The sequence below is a fragment of the Kryptolebias marmoratus genome, linkage group LG22 (assembly GCF_001649575.2).
Source record: "Kryptolebias marmoratus isolate JLee-2015 linkage group LG22, ASM164957v2, whole genome shotgun sequence".
NCBI lineage: Eukaryota > Metazoa > Chordata > Actinopteri > Cyprinodontiformes > Rivulidae > Kryptolebias > Kryptolebias marmoratus.
This window is the reverse complement of record NC_051451.1, coordinates 10,135,016-10,153,720: the sequence shown is the minus strand read 5'-3', so window position 1 is coordinate 10,153,720 and position 18,705 is coordinate 10,135,016. Positions and strand designations below refer to the sequence as shown.

The 18,705-nt window shown below is 41.9% G+C and overlaps 1 protein-coding gene across 3 annotated transcripts in view; it reads left to right on the top strand.

Moving 5' to 3' along the window:
- The window catches only part of smap1 (small ArfGAP 1), a 65,782-nt gene extending 48,449 nt beyond the window's left edge, over nt 1–17,333 (top strand). The window contains exons 8-11 of one of the 3 annotated variants that reach the window (XM_037973746.1): nt 3,261–3,379; nt 11,682–11,841; nt 14,899–15,083; nt 15,888–17,333. In XM_037973746.1, the coding sequence (XP_037829674.1) occupies nt 3,261–3,379; nt 11,682–11,841; nt 14,899–15,083; nt 15,888–16,010 (587 nt within the window). In that variant the 3' untranslated portion in view covers nt 16,011–17,333. The remainder of the gene's footprint in view (nt 1–3,260; nt 3,380–11,681; nt 11,842–14,898; nt 15,084–15,887) is intronic. The other 2 variants (XM_037973747.1, XM_017421634.3) reach the window with 2 other exon arrangements.
- Nucleotides 17,334–18,705: the final 1,372 nt, after the last annotated feature.

Below are 18,705 nucleotides of genomic sequence, written 5' to 3'. Positions count from 1 at the left end.
CTGATTGTAAAGTGAACATACTGGTGATATGTGAGCAGAACAGTTTTTATGTTAACATGATTGAAATAACTAGCAGCCGTTATTAAAAAAGGTCTGGATAAACAGTTTCAAGCTCAATAATAGCATTATACAGTTCCATCGAAGCCTCCTGGGTGTTAGCACTGGGAGTGGCTGTGAGTTGAGTTCTAATGGCTGGTTGAAGAACCGACCTTTAACAATCATGCATTCCTCCAGTTGGGAACAGTGTGCTGTAATAATTACAGAGTTGCTGCACCACACATTATTGGTGGATACACACAGTCCACCACCTGGGGTTTTACTGGAGTCCTCTGCTTCTCTGCTTGTACAGAAGGATGTTAGCCCATCCAGTCTGACATGTTGCCATGGAGACGGGTTTCATTCAAAACCTAAACAATAGGTCTCTCACTTTATGCTGCGTGTGTAACAGCAGTTGTAAATAATCCATCTTCTTCTCCGCAGAGTGGACACAGGAGAGTAAGAGTGATGGTCACGCCTGTATGGTTAAGGTTTTAGTCGGATACGTTTCCTTTGCTTCTGTTTCCTTTCACCCCATTTTCACATCAAGGAGTCTGTTGTCTTCCACAAAACTCAAGGTTAATCTTTACGTCCAGCAGCATTTCTGTTATATTGTATCGTAAGTAACAAAAAACTGAACTTGCTGCGACTTTGTGTGTCACCATTTTCAAGTTCTTTGTGCCGGTGATGCCAGTTCAGGTCAGCTCAGTGTCGTAGATGTCAGCTAGGATTTGTTGAGTTCAGCTGCTGGTTCTGTATCTCTTGGAATGTCTGGATGGATTTTTATGAAACTGTGAGAAAGTAAAACTGATTGACTTTTGGAGTCACCCCGATTCAAGAAGGCCACCACATCTGACCGACTTTTGCCAACACAAAGATGTCTGTAATTCAGTCAGTTTTACACATAGTGAGGTAAAATGTGTGTTGGAGTCAAATCCTGTTTGCCTGTTACCAAAAACATGCCATGAATGGATGGCTCATATAAGCAGAGACGTGTTTGCACACCTGGTAGATGGAATCAGTTGGTTCACAGGTGTGGTCATTTGACAAGTCCAAGCTTTAAGTCCTTTTTGTGTTTAGTATTTCGCAAAACATCTGAGGCTGACATCAAGCTTAGTTGTGCAAATCAGGGCTGGTGTTTTTTCTACTTGAGTGTAAGGTTTTGCTTACTGTGGTATAATTTTACTTTTAGTGTGTAAGCAGTCATATAAATCTGTAATTAACCAAGTTCATCTGATTAAAGTTTGGTAAATGTGCTTAGAAAAATCTAGAAACAAAACAGCCTTGGAACTTTTCTTTTGTGAAGTGAGCAGTTTTATGGCCTGAGATGTGAAATAAAGATTTCTGGTTTTTCAGAAACCTTGAGATTTTCTGTGTAAAGTTCTTGCTATTGAAACAAGCGCCAAACTGATCAAAGGATTCTGTATGAAAGGTGTAAAAGAATAAGTGTCAGACATTCCTAACCTTCAGTTTGTTGCTTCATAAACTGAGAAAAACTGCTAATTGACATGATTATATTTAGCACAGCTCTCAAATTAAAGCTCAGATGTGTTTCCACTTCTGTTTAATCTGACAGCATCTAAACATTTCGGATTCGTGTGTGAATGAGCTTGAAATGTTGACAGTTTTTTAGTTATTTGTTTTTTGGTTCACTTTTACAGACTTTGAATCAAAAACGCAAAGCACTGTGCCTTGTGTGTTTGATTGTCTGAGAGTGTTCAGCTGTTAACTTGCATACAGTTACATTAATACATTAAAAGTTTGCCATTTCTTGAAAAAAAGCATTTCATACAACACCATTCATTCAACTAAGATCATCTTATGTTAAAAAGTGACAAGGTTGTTGTCAAAGATTGAAAATAACATGATACACAATCTCATGGACATTGTGAGATGTCGTGCTCAAAATGTGTTGTAAATGATGTCAGATTTTAGCTTAATATCAGTAAAATAGAGTTCACAGTTGTTGATGTACATCCAGTCATTTATTTATATTTATTTTCATTTTTTCAAAGTTTTATCAAACACTTGGATTATGTGTTGGCAATGACACTCAGCTAAAACCACACCAAATTTTAGCACAATGTTTTTAAAATTGACTGAAACATCACAATTTTTGTGTTTTGTAAGGCCAGCTGGAATCCCACCTTTCTGAATTGACTTGACTCTAAAAGTTAATCAGCTGCAGAGATCCCTGCAATGATTATTTCATGATAGTTTGATAAAAACCTTTCCAGTGGTTCATGAAATATTTTGTTTACAGCACTGAAACCAGGTAAAAACAACATTTTCGATCGTTTTGGTACTCAGTATATGTGTTGGAGATCTGTCTCAGCTTCTACCACAGTAAATTGTTGGTCAATATCTGTAAAACTGACTGAGTTAAAACCAGTTTTCTGTTTTTTAAGGGCCAGTTGGCTGTGGTCGTCATCTTGAATTAGGTTAACTCCAAAAGCTAATCACCAGATGTGCATTTAATGATGAACTTCTCCAAGTTTTATTGAAATCCGTGCAGTAGTTCATGAGATATGTATTTTAGCACCCGACAGACACACAAACGCACAGACATGGAGAAAAACAATATTGTTTTCCTTCCACATTTGCTGGCAGACGGTAATCATCATACAAAAACAAAAGTCTGCAAGTCCAATAAATAATACCAGGAAATAAATTAACTGTATTTTTCCTATTTTTATTTTGACCACATGGAAGTAGGATAAAAACCAATTAGATTTTTTTCTACTGAGTTTTCTTTTCACCTCTTAACAAAATGCAGCTTTATTGTTCTTTTAAACACAGACAGCAGAGATCTAAATCAGAAGACAAATCTTTTTATGATTTAAGAGAATTGATACTGTCTTATATACATAAAACCAGAACCAGCAGAGTGACCACAGAACCGTTGCTTAGAATTGACCACTGCAGGCTCCTGTCCACCCATATGTCATATTTACCTACCAACCCAGTTCTGTGACTTCCCCTGTAGGTGGTTCAGAAGTGTGACAGAAATGAATCAGCTTCACCTTCCACCTCGGTCCCTTCACACACAGACATTCAAGATGGCTGCCACAGTTAAGCAACATCGGTAAACACAAAAATGACATCAGCTCAGGAAGGTGTCTGTACGGAAAGAGTTCTGTGAAAAGGACTTCAGTTTTGGAAAAGAACTGCTTCTGTTTGAAAATAACAAACAGGATTAATTTCTTCTTTTCTCTCTGCTTTAGATGCTCCAGAGGGGAATGAGAAGGGTCCGAATCCCGCAGCAGCCGCAGGCAACGAGCTGGACATGTTTGGACCGATGGTCTCCAACCCCCTGCCCCCCAGCAGCACAAAGCAGGAGCAGGTAGGAAACACACTTTCATCAGCGGCTTATCACCTCCGGCAGGCTGTTCGTCAGAGAGTCCCCTGATGGAAACACACGCGTTTCTCTGGTTCACTGTGACGCACACACACACACATTCTCTCTGAGGATCAGACACTCCTGTTTCATTGAACAAATGTGATCAGTGTCCTTCAGAGGAGAGTCTGGATGTTTCTCACACACACAGAGCCAGCAGTGAATTATTACAACGAACAGAGCAGCTGCGAAGGAGCGAGATAAACTGAAACAAACACTTTAAACCTTCCTGAGGCTATACTTCTAATGAAACAAGCTTAGTATCAACTCATTGGGAACTCAAATGCTGAATAAAATAATACGTTTTCTTAATTCTTAATGGGGTTTTTTGCCCGTATCTGTGTGTGTGCATGGGTGTTTGATTGTCTGTCTGTTAGCAATATTTCTACTGAACCACTGAACAGATTTTAATGAAACTCAAGTAATCAGTGGGTACACAAATACAACCTATTTTCTTTGAGAGTCAAATCAATTTAGACTGGCCACCACAGCCAGCTGACCTAAGGAAAGACAAAAAATGTCTAAAACTGCTGATTTTACAGATACTCAGCCAAACTTTAAAGTTACACTAAGTAACCATCATCCCAACACAAACTTTGAGCGCTACACATTGTGCAACATCATTTAAATTTTTGGTATTACCTGTTTACCATAGTGTCTGTCTATTGGTGAAATATCTCATGAACCAGTGGATGTGTTTTAATGAAAGTATAAAGAGATCATTGGATGTACATCTTCATCAGATTAACCTTTGGTGTCACCTCAGTTCAAGATGGCCACCACTGTTAATCAACCTCAACAAACACAACAGTGGCTACAACTTAGTCCAGTTGACAGATGTGGAGCTAAAGTTTGTTTTTTTAGTAAGAGCCTTGCTAAAGATAAAGGAGGGATTAAAACGGTGGGATGTATGTTAAAAATTAACTTCTTAAGGAAACAACTTTTTATAAGAAATAATATCGAACATAATGAGAAATATTTTAAAAATATTCTTCTTGGTTGCTGATCAGGATTTTGGGAGGCACACTGTGTTATTTACCATCTGGAGGCAAATTACCATAAATTACTCAAGTTAATCAGGTAATTAATTGATTTTCTGTTTGGTTCATGTGGGCTTTAAAGGCTGGTGATAGAAGTATTAACCTGTTAGCCAAAGATTTTAACTTGTTTTAATGTTGTTTTAGCTGAACTAATATTGAATTTTTGACAGATATTTATTAGGTGTTTATGTCTCTAATAAGTCAGACAGACAGTTTTAACAGCGAGACTCTTTCCTGATATCACAGTCTAACTTTTTACCTATATTGCTATTAAAATCCCCCTCCCACACATCTGAGCACTACATCTATGTGCAAGACTAACAACCAAAACAATCAAAATTGAAAACAAGTAAAGTTTGTAATTTACCCTGGTATAATATAGTTTCCAAATACCACAGATTAATGGAGAATTTAGAAATGAACTGTGACATCAATGCTGGTTCAGAAAACCTGAAACAACATATTTATGAGCTGCAGTTGTCTAGACATATGTAAGCCAAAATATGAAAAGGAAAGAACGAAAACAGAATTTATAAAAGAATTGTAGAATTGACTTTTTACAGTCAGTCCTCAGTTCTTAGGTTTACATAAGAGAATAATTAAAACAGTAAGAAAATACATCAGTTGAACTTATTATATTGTGTCATTGCAGATTTTTCACAAAACCTGATCAAAATGTAGAAGTACTGTGTGATCCAGCAGCTTCTAGAACCTCCTTTAGCAGCAAAACAGATGAAAATTAGTCTAAATTTGGTACAATAATATGATGTGCTTGTATTGTACTCATGTTTTATTAATGGACATCGACCGTCTTTTCAATAAATGAATAAATATTAACTCTCAGTAATAATTTTATTTTTGACTTTATTAGTATATCACTTGGTTGCGTAGGACTACTGGCCCACTCTTCTTTACAATGTTGCTTCAGTTCATTGATGTTTACTGACATGGTTGTCTGCACGGCTCTCTTGAAGTCCCACCACAGCATTTCAATCAGATCAAGGGTTAAGGGTCAAGGGACTTTGTCTGGACCTTTGCAGCACTTTGATTCTTTTTCTTTTTCAGCCGTTCTGTTGTAGATTAGCTGCTGTGTTGGGGATCATTGCTCTGTTTCATCATGACCCAGTTTGGGCCAATCTTCAGCTGTCGGACAGATGGTCTCACATTTTACTGTAGAATCCTTTGGTCTGCAGAGGAGTTCATGATGGACTCAATAACTGCAAGGTGCCCAGGTCCTTTGGCTGCAAAACAAGCTCAAATCATCAACACTCCACCACCATACTTGATCGTTGCTATGAGGTATTAATTTTGATATTCTGGGTTTCTCTACATTAGGGTCAGATGGTTAAAGGACATTGTTCCAAAAGTCGTGTGGTTCATTCAGATGAAACTTTAGAAACCTCAGCCGTGCTGCCACTCTCTTTTAGAGAGAAGAGTGTTTTTTTTTTTCCTGCAGCCCTCCTAAACAAGCCATACTTGTTCAGTGTTTCTTTAAGTGTCCTGTCACAAATTTTCCCTTTGAACCTGCTAACTGAGGCCTGTAGAGTCTGAGTTGGAGCTCTGAAGGAACACATGCTTCCTTTTTTTTTTTTTAACCATGCCTGTAGGTGTCTTACACCGGATATAATTTATTGTTCCTTCCCTCCTCTTTCACTCCGGTAACAGTTGGTCCCATGAGGAGGAGCTCAGCTCGTTGAATTAAACATTTTCGAGGAGCAGTGTTGCGTTTTAAAACACCTTTTAAGTGTGTCCTTTGACCTTCAGCTGTTAATGAGGACTCGCGCACATACACCGAGTCTGAACACACACACACACACACACAGGTAAGATTCAGTTCTATGTTACAAGCTGTAAAGTGAAAGCATTTATTACAGCAGCAAGAAACAAACCCTGGCACACAAACATCACCTATGGACTCATAGGTTTGAAATTCAATCTTTACATCCTCGTCTGTTCTCAGTGTCAGGTTCTGTTTCCCTCCCTAACCCTGTCTCACTCACAGCCCTCTGTTCCTCCAGGCGGTGGCTCTTAGTAGACCCAGGCATGAAGAACAATTACAGGCTGCAGTAGCTGCAGACCCCAACACCCCAGCCTCTCCCAGCCTCCCACTCTCCCTCTAATCTCCCCTCCACTCTCACCCTCTCCGTGACTCCATCGACTGCAGCTCTGTCTGCTTATTTCCATACATTCATTAGTCTTTTCTTCTCATGAGTGTTTCTGTGTTCTTGGTGAAGGTCACAGGCAGTGAAACACTTTTTTTCGTTCAAACCCAGAAACACAGATCAGGACGCTCCTACTTTAAACTAAGTGTTTTCGGACAAACCGATTAATGCGCCGATTTTCTGATGAAATCTGGTGTTTAACAGTCTCCAGCTCAGGTCTGAGTGTCCTGGAAACCTCCTGAGATTTATTAAAACTCTCTGTTAACTTAATCAGTTACTGAAGCTGAGTGGATTGGGCTCTGAATGTTTGCTGCTCACAGAACTTTGAGCTTGTTTTATAATGGCAGCAGAGACCCCGACCTCTATTGCTCGTGTGCTGCCATGATTAGTGCCTCTATGCTGTCCTTCTGTCCAGCCCTATATAGGGTTAGTTGATATCAGCCCTTTCCTCAATCTGCTGGTGGTACATGCTGTGCAGGGCCTTATCTTTTCATGATAGTTTCTGTTCCTCCTCCTCTTCCACATTGGGTTTCTGCTGTCTGAGATATTCACTGAGCAGTTCATCATTGGGGAATTTCTTCCTGTTGTACTCATCCTGTATAGTGGCTCTGATGCTCACTAATCCTCTGCCTCCCCTCTATTGTGAGGAGCATTCATATCTTGATGTCAGTCGCTTCTATCTCCTCCTTTGACCAGGCTAATATACTATCGGGGTCTCTTAAGATTGGCGGTGCATATGTGTTGGACGGCTTGGACTTTGTTCTTACCATTCAGCTGACTCTTCGGGACCTGCCTTACTCCCCGTAGGTCCCTGGTTGTGGCTGACTTCCTCATCATGGTTGTCATTTGCTTGTGCGATTCCAGGGTATTTGTATCTGGACATCTGCAATATTGCCTTCAAGTATTCCAACCCCTTCCCTTGCGATCACCTTGCCTCTCTTGGACACCATTTGGCCACATTTATCCAGTCCAAATGACCTTCCATTGTTCTTGTTGTATATCCTGGTGAGGTGGATCAGTGAGTCGATGTCTTGCTCTCTTTTGGCATACAGTTTGATGTCATTCATGTGGAGGAGGTGGCTGACACAGTATTAGGTAATGACGAGTGTTTAGAGTATTAGAAATAGTTGGTTTGTTTTTTTTCCACAGCTCTAATAGTTATACACACTCTGGCTGAAGTGTGGAGACTTTGGTTTGGAAATCCAAAGGATATGTAGTTGTTTGCTGAAGAGGTGGTAACCAGGAAGAGTTCAGAGAAATTACATATTTTTAAGTTTACTGGAGAAATTGACAAGGAAGACGATGAAGGAGAAGCATGAACTAGTGACTAATAATGTTTTTCCTTTAGAATTTTATTTTTCTTGTTTTCTGAATGTCCCAGTTTCCCGCTGTTCCTCCCTGAGTCACTCACATTCAGATTGTCCAAAACTAGCTTTGCTTTATTTTTTAGTAAATTATCACAAACACTTCAGCTCACACTCACACACAGAGCAGTGGAGTGTTTTTTTTAAGCCACAGATGGTCTATCAGAGGGGAGTGTGAGAGCATTTTCAAGCAGTGATGGAAAAACAAAGGGGAAGATAGCTCTCTGTGTGTGTGTGTGTGCGCGTATGTTTGGCTGTGGAGCTCTATTCATAGCGACAGTGAGGAAAAGGTTGTTGCAGCAGTAATTCAGAGTCCTGGCTGCACCGAGACAGAAGAATGGAGGCTTGTTGAGAGGGGTTTTCTTTCACAATGTGCTTCTAGGAGCCTTGCAGGTCATCACACACTATGTGAAGGGGGGCGTGTGTGCGGATGTGCAGGTGTGTGGATGTGCATGGTGTCAGTGTATTTGAGATTAAGACAAGTGTACATGTTGGAGTGATGTGTTGCGCTGGAGTTTGGCCTCCTGTAGATGAGTGGTTGGGAGGATGTGTGCCACCCACTCGGCTTTGGCAGGAATCTTCCGACTGATCTGTCATTGTTTCAGCTGAAAAGGAGCTGAATGTTTCTGAAGCATCTGAAATCACAGATGGGGGATGAATGAAAGGCCGCTGGAGGTTTTTTAATGTGAAGCAGCGGATTTTAAAGAAGCAGTGGATGTAATTGGTGATCCAAAGTGTACTTTGACACTCACATTTAAACCTTCATAGCAGCAGAGTCAATAACCCACACAAATATGATGCAGTATGTTGGTGTATACAGGTGCACAGAATTTATGTTTTAGTACTTTTCAGTACAGAAAAAAATATACAGACAGATAAATTTGTTATAGTTGTCTAATATAGATATGTGTGCTTTATCGTGTATTAAAGGCATGATTTGTTTATTTTACATTAATAAGCTAAAATAGTATCTGCAGATCTGTTAGTCCCTATAAGGAAACTATTAATTTTTGCATTTTAGTCATGTTTCAAACTAAGTGTTGGACCTTAATTAGTATCACAAATAACTTCAAGCTTATGATCAGCCATTCAGCCAATTTAAGGCCACTGGGTAGTTGGGTATTGATGCGTGCACCACACTGAACATGGAGCAGAGAAAACAAAGGTGAGAGCTGTCTGAGGAGCTCAAGATCGTCTCCTTGCAGCTTCATGTTCCTCTGACCATAGCTGCCAATAGTATTAAAAAGTTTAAGGTTCATGGGATGTACCCAACCTCCCCAGGCTGATCAAACAGATAGTGCAGCTGGTATGAAAACAGCTGAAGAAACTGTCCAAAACCGTTCAAGTTTCTGATTGCACCATCCGACACATTTTGAATCATAATGGGCTTCATGGGAGAAGACACAGCAGGGCTCCACTATTAGCAGAAAAACATAAAAATCCAGACTACAATTTACCAGAATATATGTTGAATAGACCCAAAGTTTCTTGGAGTCATGAGACAAAACTGGAGCTTTTTGTCATGTTTGTTGAATTTTTTTTATTATTGTGGAAGAGTACCAACAAATTTATCTACATTTGTATATAATTCTATTGTTCTTTTGTGTGTGATTTGACAATCCTCCCTTGGTGTGGTATGTCTTGGAGAGCAGAACCTTCATCCTGTGTTTTGGGGTCCTCACATACTCATAGGTTCCCCCTTGACATCTGTACATCCCACATTCAGACTATTGCACAATATAACCACCGAGCCACAATCAAACCCACAACATGCCCCATCCATCTGTCTATCATATGGATTTGAGTTGTTTTTGTTCTTCCTTTAGTTTTCTCTCTCTCTCCTCTGCCTCTTTTTTTCTCTCCATCTCTCCACCTCTCATTTACCCATCAGGTCTTTCCACTCCTACCTCTTCAATCTGTCTGCCTTCCCCCTTTTTATTGCTTCTCTCCAGCGGGGGGGGGCGGGGGGGGGATCGATAACACAGTCACAGATGTGTTGTTGAGGTTGTGTTGTGTTTGTGTCACTGATTTCTGTGGGTTTCTTTATTGAGGTGCTGCTGTTATTCATCTGTTGCCCCCCCATCCACCCCCGCCTCACCCTCTCCTGGGGTTTTGTCCGATCACGCTCACCTGAATGAGGTCAGCTCTGACCATCAGTCATAAAGTGTGTGTTTCTGAAAAAGATTGTTATTATTTTTGGTGTGAAAACGTGTTTGGGAGCGAGCCGACCTGCTTCAGTTTGTTTTTTTCCTGGCAACAGCTTATCTAATGTCATCTGTCACACTTACTGTCACAGTGCTTCTCCACCTTTGTTCTACATTCTGCTTTATTTGATTTCGGTGTTCTCTCCCTTATTTTTCTCTCCTCGTCTGCACTCTCCTTTTCTTAGCCTGATACACGCAGTAAATGTCAACACTGTGCAATATCCAGTTCGTATAGTTTTACTTGGTTAGCTGAGCCTCTCGTAATCCAGAGGCTGCAGGTTTAAGCCCAGGTTATGTCAGGAAGGGCCTCCGGCGTTAAAAAAAAAACAATTGCCAGATCTCTAATACGAGTTTGCTCGCTTTGGCGACCCCTGCTGAGGGACAGCTGTCTGCCAATCTTCCCAGGAGTGGACGTCACAGCAAATTCACCCCAAGGTCAGACAGTGCAATGCTCAGAGAAATGACTAAAAACCCAAGAGCTCCATCTCAGACTCTACAGACCTCAGTTAGCAGTTTAAAGGTTAAAGGTCATGACACAGCAATCAGAAAAAGACTGAGCAAGTATGGATTATTTAAAAGAGTCACAGGAGAAAGCCTCTTCCCTCTGAAAAAGATTATAGCTGAATAACTTATGTTTACAAAGTTTCATCTGAATAAACCACAAGACTTTTGGAACAATCCCCTTTAGTCAGGTAAGATCATAGAGCTGTTTACCCATAATGCACAGGAGCATGTTTGGGGAAAACCAAATACAGAATATCAGCACTGGAGTCAAATGTGAGGCCATCTGTCCGACAGCTGAAGATTGGACCACACTGTGTCAAGATGCAACAGAACAATGATCCCAAACACAGCAGCTGATCTACAACAGAACAGCTGAAAAAGAAGAGAATTAAGGTGCTGCAAAGGTCCAGTCAGAGTCCAGACTTCAATCTGATTGTAATACTAATTGTAAAAGAGCTGTGCAGAAAGAAATGTCTACAAACCTAAATGAACTGAAGCAACACTGGAAAGAAGAGTGGGCCAAAATCCCTCCACAACCATGTGAGAGACTGATAAATTCAGACAGAAAACAACTCACGACTGCTTCCAATTCTCACTGAATGTGGTTCTACGAGCTGTTGGGATGTGAGGTGGATCAAGCTTTTCACACACAGCTTTTCTATTCTGGCTTTGTTTTTGTTTAATAAATAATGGCACAGTGGAATCTGTTGTGTGTTTTATATAATTATAATTGTACAACCTTAAGACCAGATCCTTTTTATTACGTCCTGATACTGTATGTAAAACCTCGGTTATGAAACAGGGGGGACCGTTTTTTCCCCCATGACTGTAGTTAAAAAGTTAAAAATAGTTTCTGTTCCTTCACACATGACAGGAAATCTGACGGCTTCAGATGAAGTTGACAGTTGGATGGTAGTGTACGAGTTTCATGGTGTACCTCCCTCCCCCTCTCCCCGCTTCTCTCTTTCTGACAGTCGGGTTCCAGTGCAGCACCTCCACAGGTGGACACTCCCTCCTCCTCCTCGTCAAGCAGCAGTAAGGTGGAGAAGAAGAAGAAGCTTTTATCTAAAGACTCCATCCTGTCTCTGTACGGCAGCCAGCCACAGAGCCAGCAGCAGCCTGCAGCAGGACAAGGTTTGACTCTGTTCATATTTAATAACTTTTTGTTATTCAGCTTCGCTTTTTCTCTCTGGAACTCTGTGGATTCACAGCCCGAAGCTGAGACTGAGCCAGTCCTTACAGCTGCTTCAAACACTTGTTTTATCAGCTGTGGCTGAATGTATTTCATCTGCTGAACTTCTGCCTTCTGTCTGTTTCTGGACAGACAGCTCGCAACACAATTACACTCACATAGACCTGCTAAAATTTGCTTATTTAAACAAATCCTACTTTCGTCAGTTTTTAGAGCAAAGTAGACCAAGTAAGTAGACCAATATAGGAAGATTGCAGTACTTAGTCACCAGCACCTATAATATAAAACCCACTGCAGTGAAATGGGCCAAAAATAAAGTAACTTATCATTGATGTTCACTTGAGAACAAGCTCCTTACATTTTGTCCTTCCAGATCTGATTCTCCAAAGGTTTTCATGGTGGTCACAGTTCCTAGATAACTTTTAATAATTTTAGTGTTTTTCTGCAGTTTCTGGTAAACCGCTAACATTCTCATAGCCTTTCCTAGCTTCTTAAACAAAGTCCACCATTTTATTGAGCCGTCGTCCTGAAAAAAGCCACCAGTTTTAATTCTGCCTCTGTTTCATATCCACCCATTTCCATCTTTAGCAAAGCTGTAGCCAATGGAGTAACTTTAACTCAGACTCCTGTTTAAATAAGCCATAGTGTAGAAAATCAAGGCATGTCCAAAGAAAACACCCACTGACCCCGTCTCCGAATCTGATCAATTGGTTGTTTCATACCGTCTATTCAGACTATGCTCTCTTTTGTTTTAATGCCAGAGCCTTCTGACATGGACACTGAAAACCCTGTTCACAAGAAAATCTGCCAAGCTTTTGTACACAAAAACTTTTGAGTGGTTAACCTTGTTTTCCTGACACAAAACCAGGCCACAGCGCAGCGTTCAGACTGAAAACAAGCTTGGGTCATAGTCGTTATAGACTGACAAGCCATGGATTGTTTGAATTTATTTTAAGAAGGGACTAAAACAAAATTGCTTAACTTTTTTGCCTCTTTTAATTATTATTCACTGGTTTATTGTGGGTCTTCACTGAATACCGTCAAGGTCCTGATAGTTTGCCATGGGTATTTAAACTTTTAGATCTATGTTTTAGAGCTTCATTTAATTCATCATTTGATCTAAAATCAGCTTCCTATATTTTAACATAAAAGTTGTATCTTTTCAGTAACAACCTCTCAGTCATCTAGTCACATGTACCTCAGATCTGTCTACATGTACTTATTGTGAACACAATCCTTGAATAGAGCAAACAGAAGAAGAAGAAGAATATACAGACAGATGAAGTCAGATTTGGTCTGTGCTGATTGTTTTTTTTTTTAGTTTTCTTTCCTTTTCTATAAATATTCGCGCTGCTTTTTAAAAAAAATTCCCAGCCTGCAAGCTCGAAGGACCGACACGCATGGTGCGCGACGAACGTCAGCTGTGAGAGACTTACAGTTTGTGTGCACAGAGCGGAAGACATGTAGGTGTTTGTAGATAAACAGACGTGCTCACTGTCAGAACCACATATGACAGGAGGGGAGGCGCGTTGATGAGGAGAGTGATGGCAGATGAAAGGTCAGCGAGCTGAAAAGCTGCCACGTCTGCTCCCCCGCTGCACTTAGCCCAGTCCCTCTGCAGCAGTAAAAGCGTCTGCAGCTTCACTCGCACCTCACTGGTATTACATGCCATGGCCGAGGCGTGCGCACGTGGGCTGATGCTCATACGTGCACAGCGACCTGGGCTTTTTTGGAAACAGTGGGAAAGCATTCGTGGGGAATAGTTGTCAGCATGTTCACTGAATAAAGAAACACGTTATTGATCATCCACTGATGCATAAAGGATTAGGAATAACAGCGTCTTTTCTTCAGTTCTTTCCATCCAGAGTCGGGTCATAAACACATCGGGCTGAGCGAATTGAACTCTTCATGGTCCAGATTTATGTCTGCATGATGACATGTTATCAGTCCACCTGTCCATCTGACTGCTGCTTTTCCAGGTGCTGCCAGTAAAACTCAGGAGCCACGAGACGCTCCTAAAACCTTTTTTTCCTGGTTGTTGTCTTAGCTTTAGGAGTGTCTCACTGTGTGCTTGTGATGAATAAAGGAGAGCTTGACGGCGGTCACATGCTCATTCATGCGTTTTGCGTCCGCTCGGCCCTCGACGTACATTTTGTCATTGTTACCTGTTCACAAGCCCCCTCAGCGGACAAGCGCACACAGCTCAGATTCTTGTCACCGCACTGACTGAGCGCCCACCTCTTCCATCTTAAATGATGGCTCCAAAGACGCAACGGACAAAAAAAACAAAACAAAACGCGAGTCAAACCAGGAGGGAAAGAAGAAAAACAACACAAATGTGTGAGGAGACTTGCTGCTGTCATCATTTGAATAATTTATCCCTCAAGGACAGCAAGGAACCAAAACCTGTGATAAATCACTCAAACTTAGTTTCTTCTTCTTGTCTTTCGAACAGCGTTAACAAATCAGGACACCATTAGCAACTGTGGCTGAAGTGAAATCTGTAGACCAATGAGTGGAACGCTTCGGCTCATTCGAGCTATGAGCATGAACGGTTGCCTACACAGGCACAGAAAACATGAGCAGCTCTGTTTCCTGCTCAACAGCTCATTATTATCGGGAAAAAAAGTTTTGCCTCGGACTGACTAAACAAATATTTGATGCAAATATTTGAGGTATCAAGGAGTCTTGATACATCCAGGATCAAGATTTCCTGGCTAGTTTGCTTGTTTGTTAGCAGAATAAATCATACAGAAGATGAGAGATTTAACTGAAGGACCATCTGAGCTGGGGCCGGTTTCAGGTCTGGATTCAGGAGATTTCCGGTCAGAGTTGCAGTCAGCCTCAGCTCCAACTGGATGTAATGTCGTCAAAATGTGAGCGCTCGTCTCTGAGATCCTTCAGTAGTTAGAAACCAACCTGAGAGGCTGTTAGTGAGGAGGGCTTTACTGACCCCTGTAGTAACATCCACCCCCCACCCTCTGCTGTGTTTGGTCCAGCAGGTGCATGCGTTGGCCAGCCTCAGGCGTCGCTCACTCCACAGAACTTCATCCCACCGACCACCATGATGGGGGGAGGAGCCATGATGGCGCTGCCCAACAGGGGTTTTGTGCAGGGGGGGCCGGCAGCCAACCAAGACCAGAACGTGTGCAACATGCAGCAGGACCAGGGGGCAATGAACCAGGTAACACACGGGAAGTTCATCTTTATTTCACAATAAAAGCAGCTTGTTGGTCATTGCCTAAACCTTGACATCGGGTTTCTTAAAACCCACTGCACTGATGACCACAGGAGCAGCTTTATTCAGCTGCTTCACCAGTTTTCAATAATAAATGAAGTTTCTGTATAATAGTGATTTTTTTTTTTCTCCTTTCAGTTTATTTATTCATGTTTTGACCCTTTGGTTGTAATCCAACTTGAAGCTTACAGGGTTTAAAAGCTGTTGTTAATCAAAGGTTTCATGGTCATCCTGACATGAGCGTTAAACATAAAAGTAATTTCAGTTTTATCCCCCACAAACTTTAAAGAACAGTAGGTAAAAATGAAAAATAAGGACATCATGACACAGAAAACGTGTCTGACAGTGAGAAGGGTCCTCACAAACACAGATGTTTGCAGGCGCACAGGGGTGTTCAGGTGTGGACATGTGAGCGCGCACAAGACTGGGGAGCTGGTGCATGAGTGCTTGGATGCACACATGTCCGGATTGGATGAACACGCGCGCACACACACACGCACACACACCTACAGCTCTCCGCTGAGCAGATAAGTGAGCAGGGCTGCACCACAGCACTTTTATAATAGATTAGACCAAATGGAAGGTGGATGTTGTGTGGGTGGGGTGCATGGTGGTGAAGAGTGGTGGGAGTGTGCAGGAGAGGCAGGTGGAGTCATAGATGAGAGAAGGGGGAGGGGTGATAATGATGCTTCAGACATGATGTAATGAAAGTGCTGACGATCACCACCCTTCACTGCCTCCTCCTCTCAGATGACCCAGCACATGTCCAGCGTGGCTGTGAGCAGCGGAGGGTCTACAGTCGGCGCCCCCCAGGCTGGTCTGACCACAGCTCCAGCTTCAGGCCAGACCCTCAGCACCCAGCTGTGGAAGTGACACGGGTGGGGTCCGGAGGATGACGCGGTGGGGCGGGGGATTCTGGTCCCTAAACTACTCATCTCCTCACAGCTGATAACATAAGATACGGGGAGGTGGTGTGGGTCAGTTTGACTATCCACTAAAAGCCAATGTGAACACCCCTCCACCCAACCCCACCCCTCCCAGTGAGTAAAAAAAGAAAAGAAAAAAAAAGAAAAAGACAGCTGTGGTTTCTTTTCAAAAATGTATTTTCTTTTCGCTCTGTTGCTGTCATCTAAAAAACAAACAAAAAAAAACAGGGTATTGACCAGAGGAGGAAGCTGTTGACGCTTCTCCTCCATCATCTTCATCATCAGGACCCTTAGCCAGTTGTGGTTCATTAAATATGACTGTCATGTGGTTGATCTGTAACCCCCACCCATTTTCTCCACTGTAAATTGTAACTCCCTCCCACAGCCAAGTTCTGTATTTCTGTGAAAATGAACTTTGTGCCCTCGATACCATCACATCTTGAGCTGCCTTTTTTTAGTTTCATCATTATGTGTGTGTATATGTAAGTGTGTGGCTGTGTTCGTGTGTGTGTGTGTGGAGGGGGATGGGGGCGCTTTGTAGACGAGTGTCTCCTGTGAGGTATAGCTGTGCTAAATTACTGTACATCTCGTCTGACGTAGGTTTAACGCTGCTCACAGACGAGGTGCAAACAAACCCCAACCAGAACAAAAGGCTGTAAATATTCAGCTCCGACGAGTTCAGGATCACGTTCATTTTCATCTCAGACCTGTTATTGTCGCTCAGATCGATGTGTGAGAGCAGTCAGGCGTCGGGTTGAGGTTTTTTTTCTTTTCTTTTTTTTTTGCACTTGAAATGGCTGGATGGCTCCAGTGTGACACCCCCACCCCCACCCCCACCACCTCCTGTCCTTTATGGTGCTGAACTCAGATGTCATTGTTGTGGTATTTGGTCGTGAGCTGTACGGAACAAACAGCCTGTGGTAAATAAACCTGGACGACCAATGGGAGGGTCCGAAACTGGACCGGACAGAGCTGGAACAATTGGACCTACATGAAACTCCTGGATGGGTCCCATCATCACGGTCCAGCAGACTCTGAGCTTCCCTCTGCCATGAACCAACATTTAGACATATTTAATTCATCTAATGTCCTCCAGGTTTATCATCAGTGTGATTACATTAACTGGTGCCTCGTACATTTAAGCCGTAAACACATTGGAGAGTTTCTGTGTTTCTGTCTTGATGACCTTTGATTTGAACGCTCCTTGGAAAATGTTTTCTCCTCTTTTCAGTTTCACGTTTTATGAAGGAATAAAGGCTGTTGAATCCTGGATTTATTCCTGTCTTTATTTTCTATCTGACCGCAGTTTTTGATGTAACGTCACAGCAGGTGCTAGCGGACAGCAGGACACCACTTGATCCTTATAACCATTCGACACAGTTTGCATTTTTGTTTTAGTTTATCGTCACGTGGTCAATACTGAGGCTGCTCGCAGTCCTTTTAACTTACCAGATCTTTTTTTTTTGCTCCTTCAGCGTAGGCTGTATCTTGGCTCAATGGGAACTCTACAGTGACATTAGAGGATGTGATTGGTTCACATTTTATGGTACATTGATTGGCCAAGTAAATTAAAGACTCTTCCAGCACACACACTATTAAAACTGCATTAACACTGATAAAGTAGAAGCTACTTAACTGTCTCCATTGTCTGCTATGATGTGTCTCTTCTTTGAATGTGTGCAGCACAAAGTGGACTGGTTTGGCTCCTATTACTGAAGGTTTGTAGTGCTTTTTTGAACTCTGCTTTCAAAATGAACCAAAGACTCACAACACAAAGCCCCAGGTACTGAGTCCTCCATTGTTGTTGATGATGAATGTCACAATCATAAGAGACGAGGCTGAGCTGACCGTTGAACAATCGCAGTGTTCCTCTGACAGGGTGAGGGCAAACACGTAGGACCTATCTGCTCCAGAGTGGGACTAACAGTCAGCAGGACCCTCAACGAGTCCTTAAGACTGTTTGGTCTCAAAGCACCTTTTTTTAATTTGGGTAGAATGGGGTGCAGTTTGTAAGACACAGAACTTCAATCTTTTATCAAAAACAAAGCAGCCTAGAGCTCCGTCTGTCAACCTGATGAGCGTTTACACACCACTGCGAAGACGAGAAGATAAATCTGTTTGTCGGAGTTTACAGTTCAGCTAGATGGAGTTAAAATCCTGCTAACTTAGCTTAGCGTAACGATTGGCTGGAGAGGAAAAAAGGAAAAATGAAAGCTTAATCAGTTCAAATCAGACTGTAAATAAAGTATTTTCTACAGTTTGTGTTCTGACTATAAACGGATTCAAACACTGCAATCACTTAAGACACATTTATGTTTAAAAATGTAACAGATGTAAAGCATGTTAGCCTAGCAACAAAGGTGGAAAATGCTCTAAAAGCTAATCTTTGTTTCCTGTTTTAGACAAATTAAGTATATTTCTGTTCATAAATATATTCCCCCTCTCCCTGGGCTGCCACCTTATCGTGGTGGAGGGGTTTGAGTGTCCCAATGATCCTAGGAGCTATGCTGTCAGGGGCTTCATGCCCCTAGTAGGGTCACCCAAGGCAGACAGGTCCTAGGTGAGGGGCCAGATGAAGTGCAGCCCAAAGATCCCTTATGATGAACATAAATATTGGACACAGTGTTCCCTCGCCCGGACGC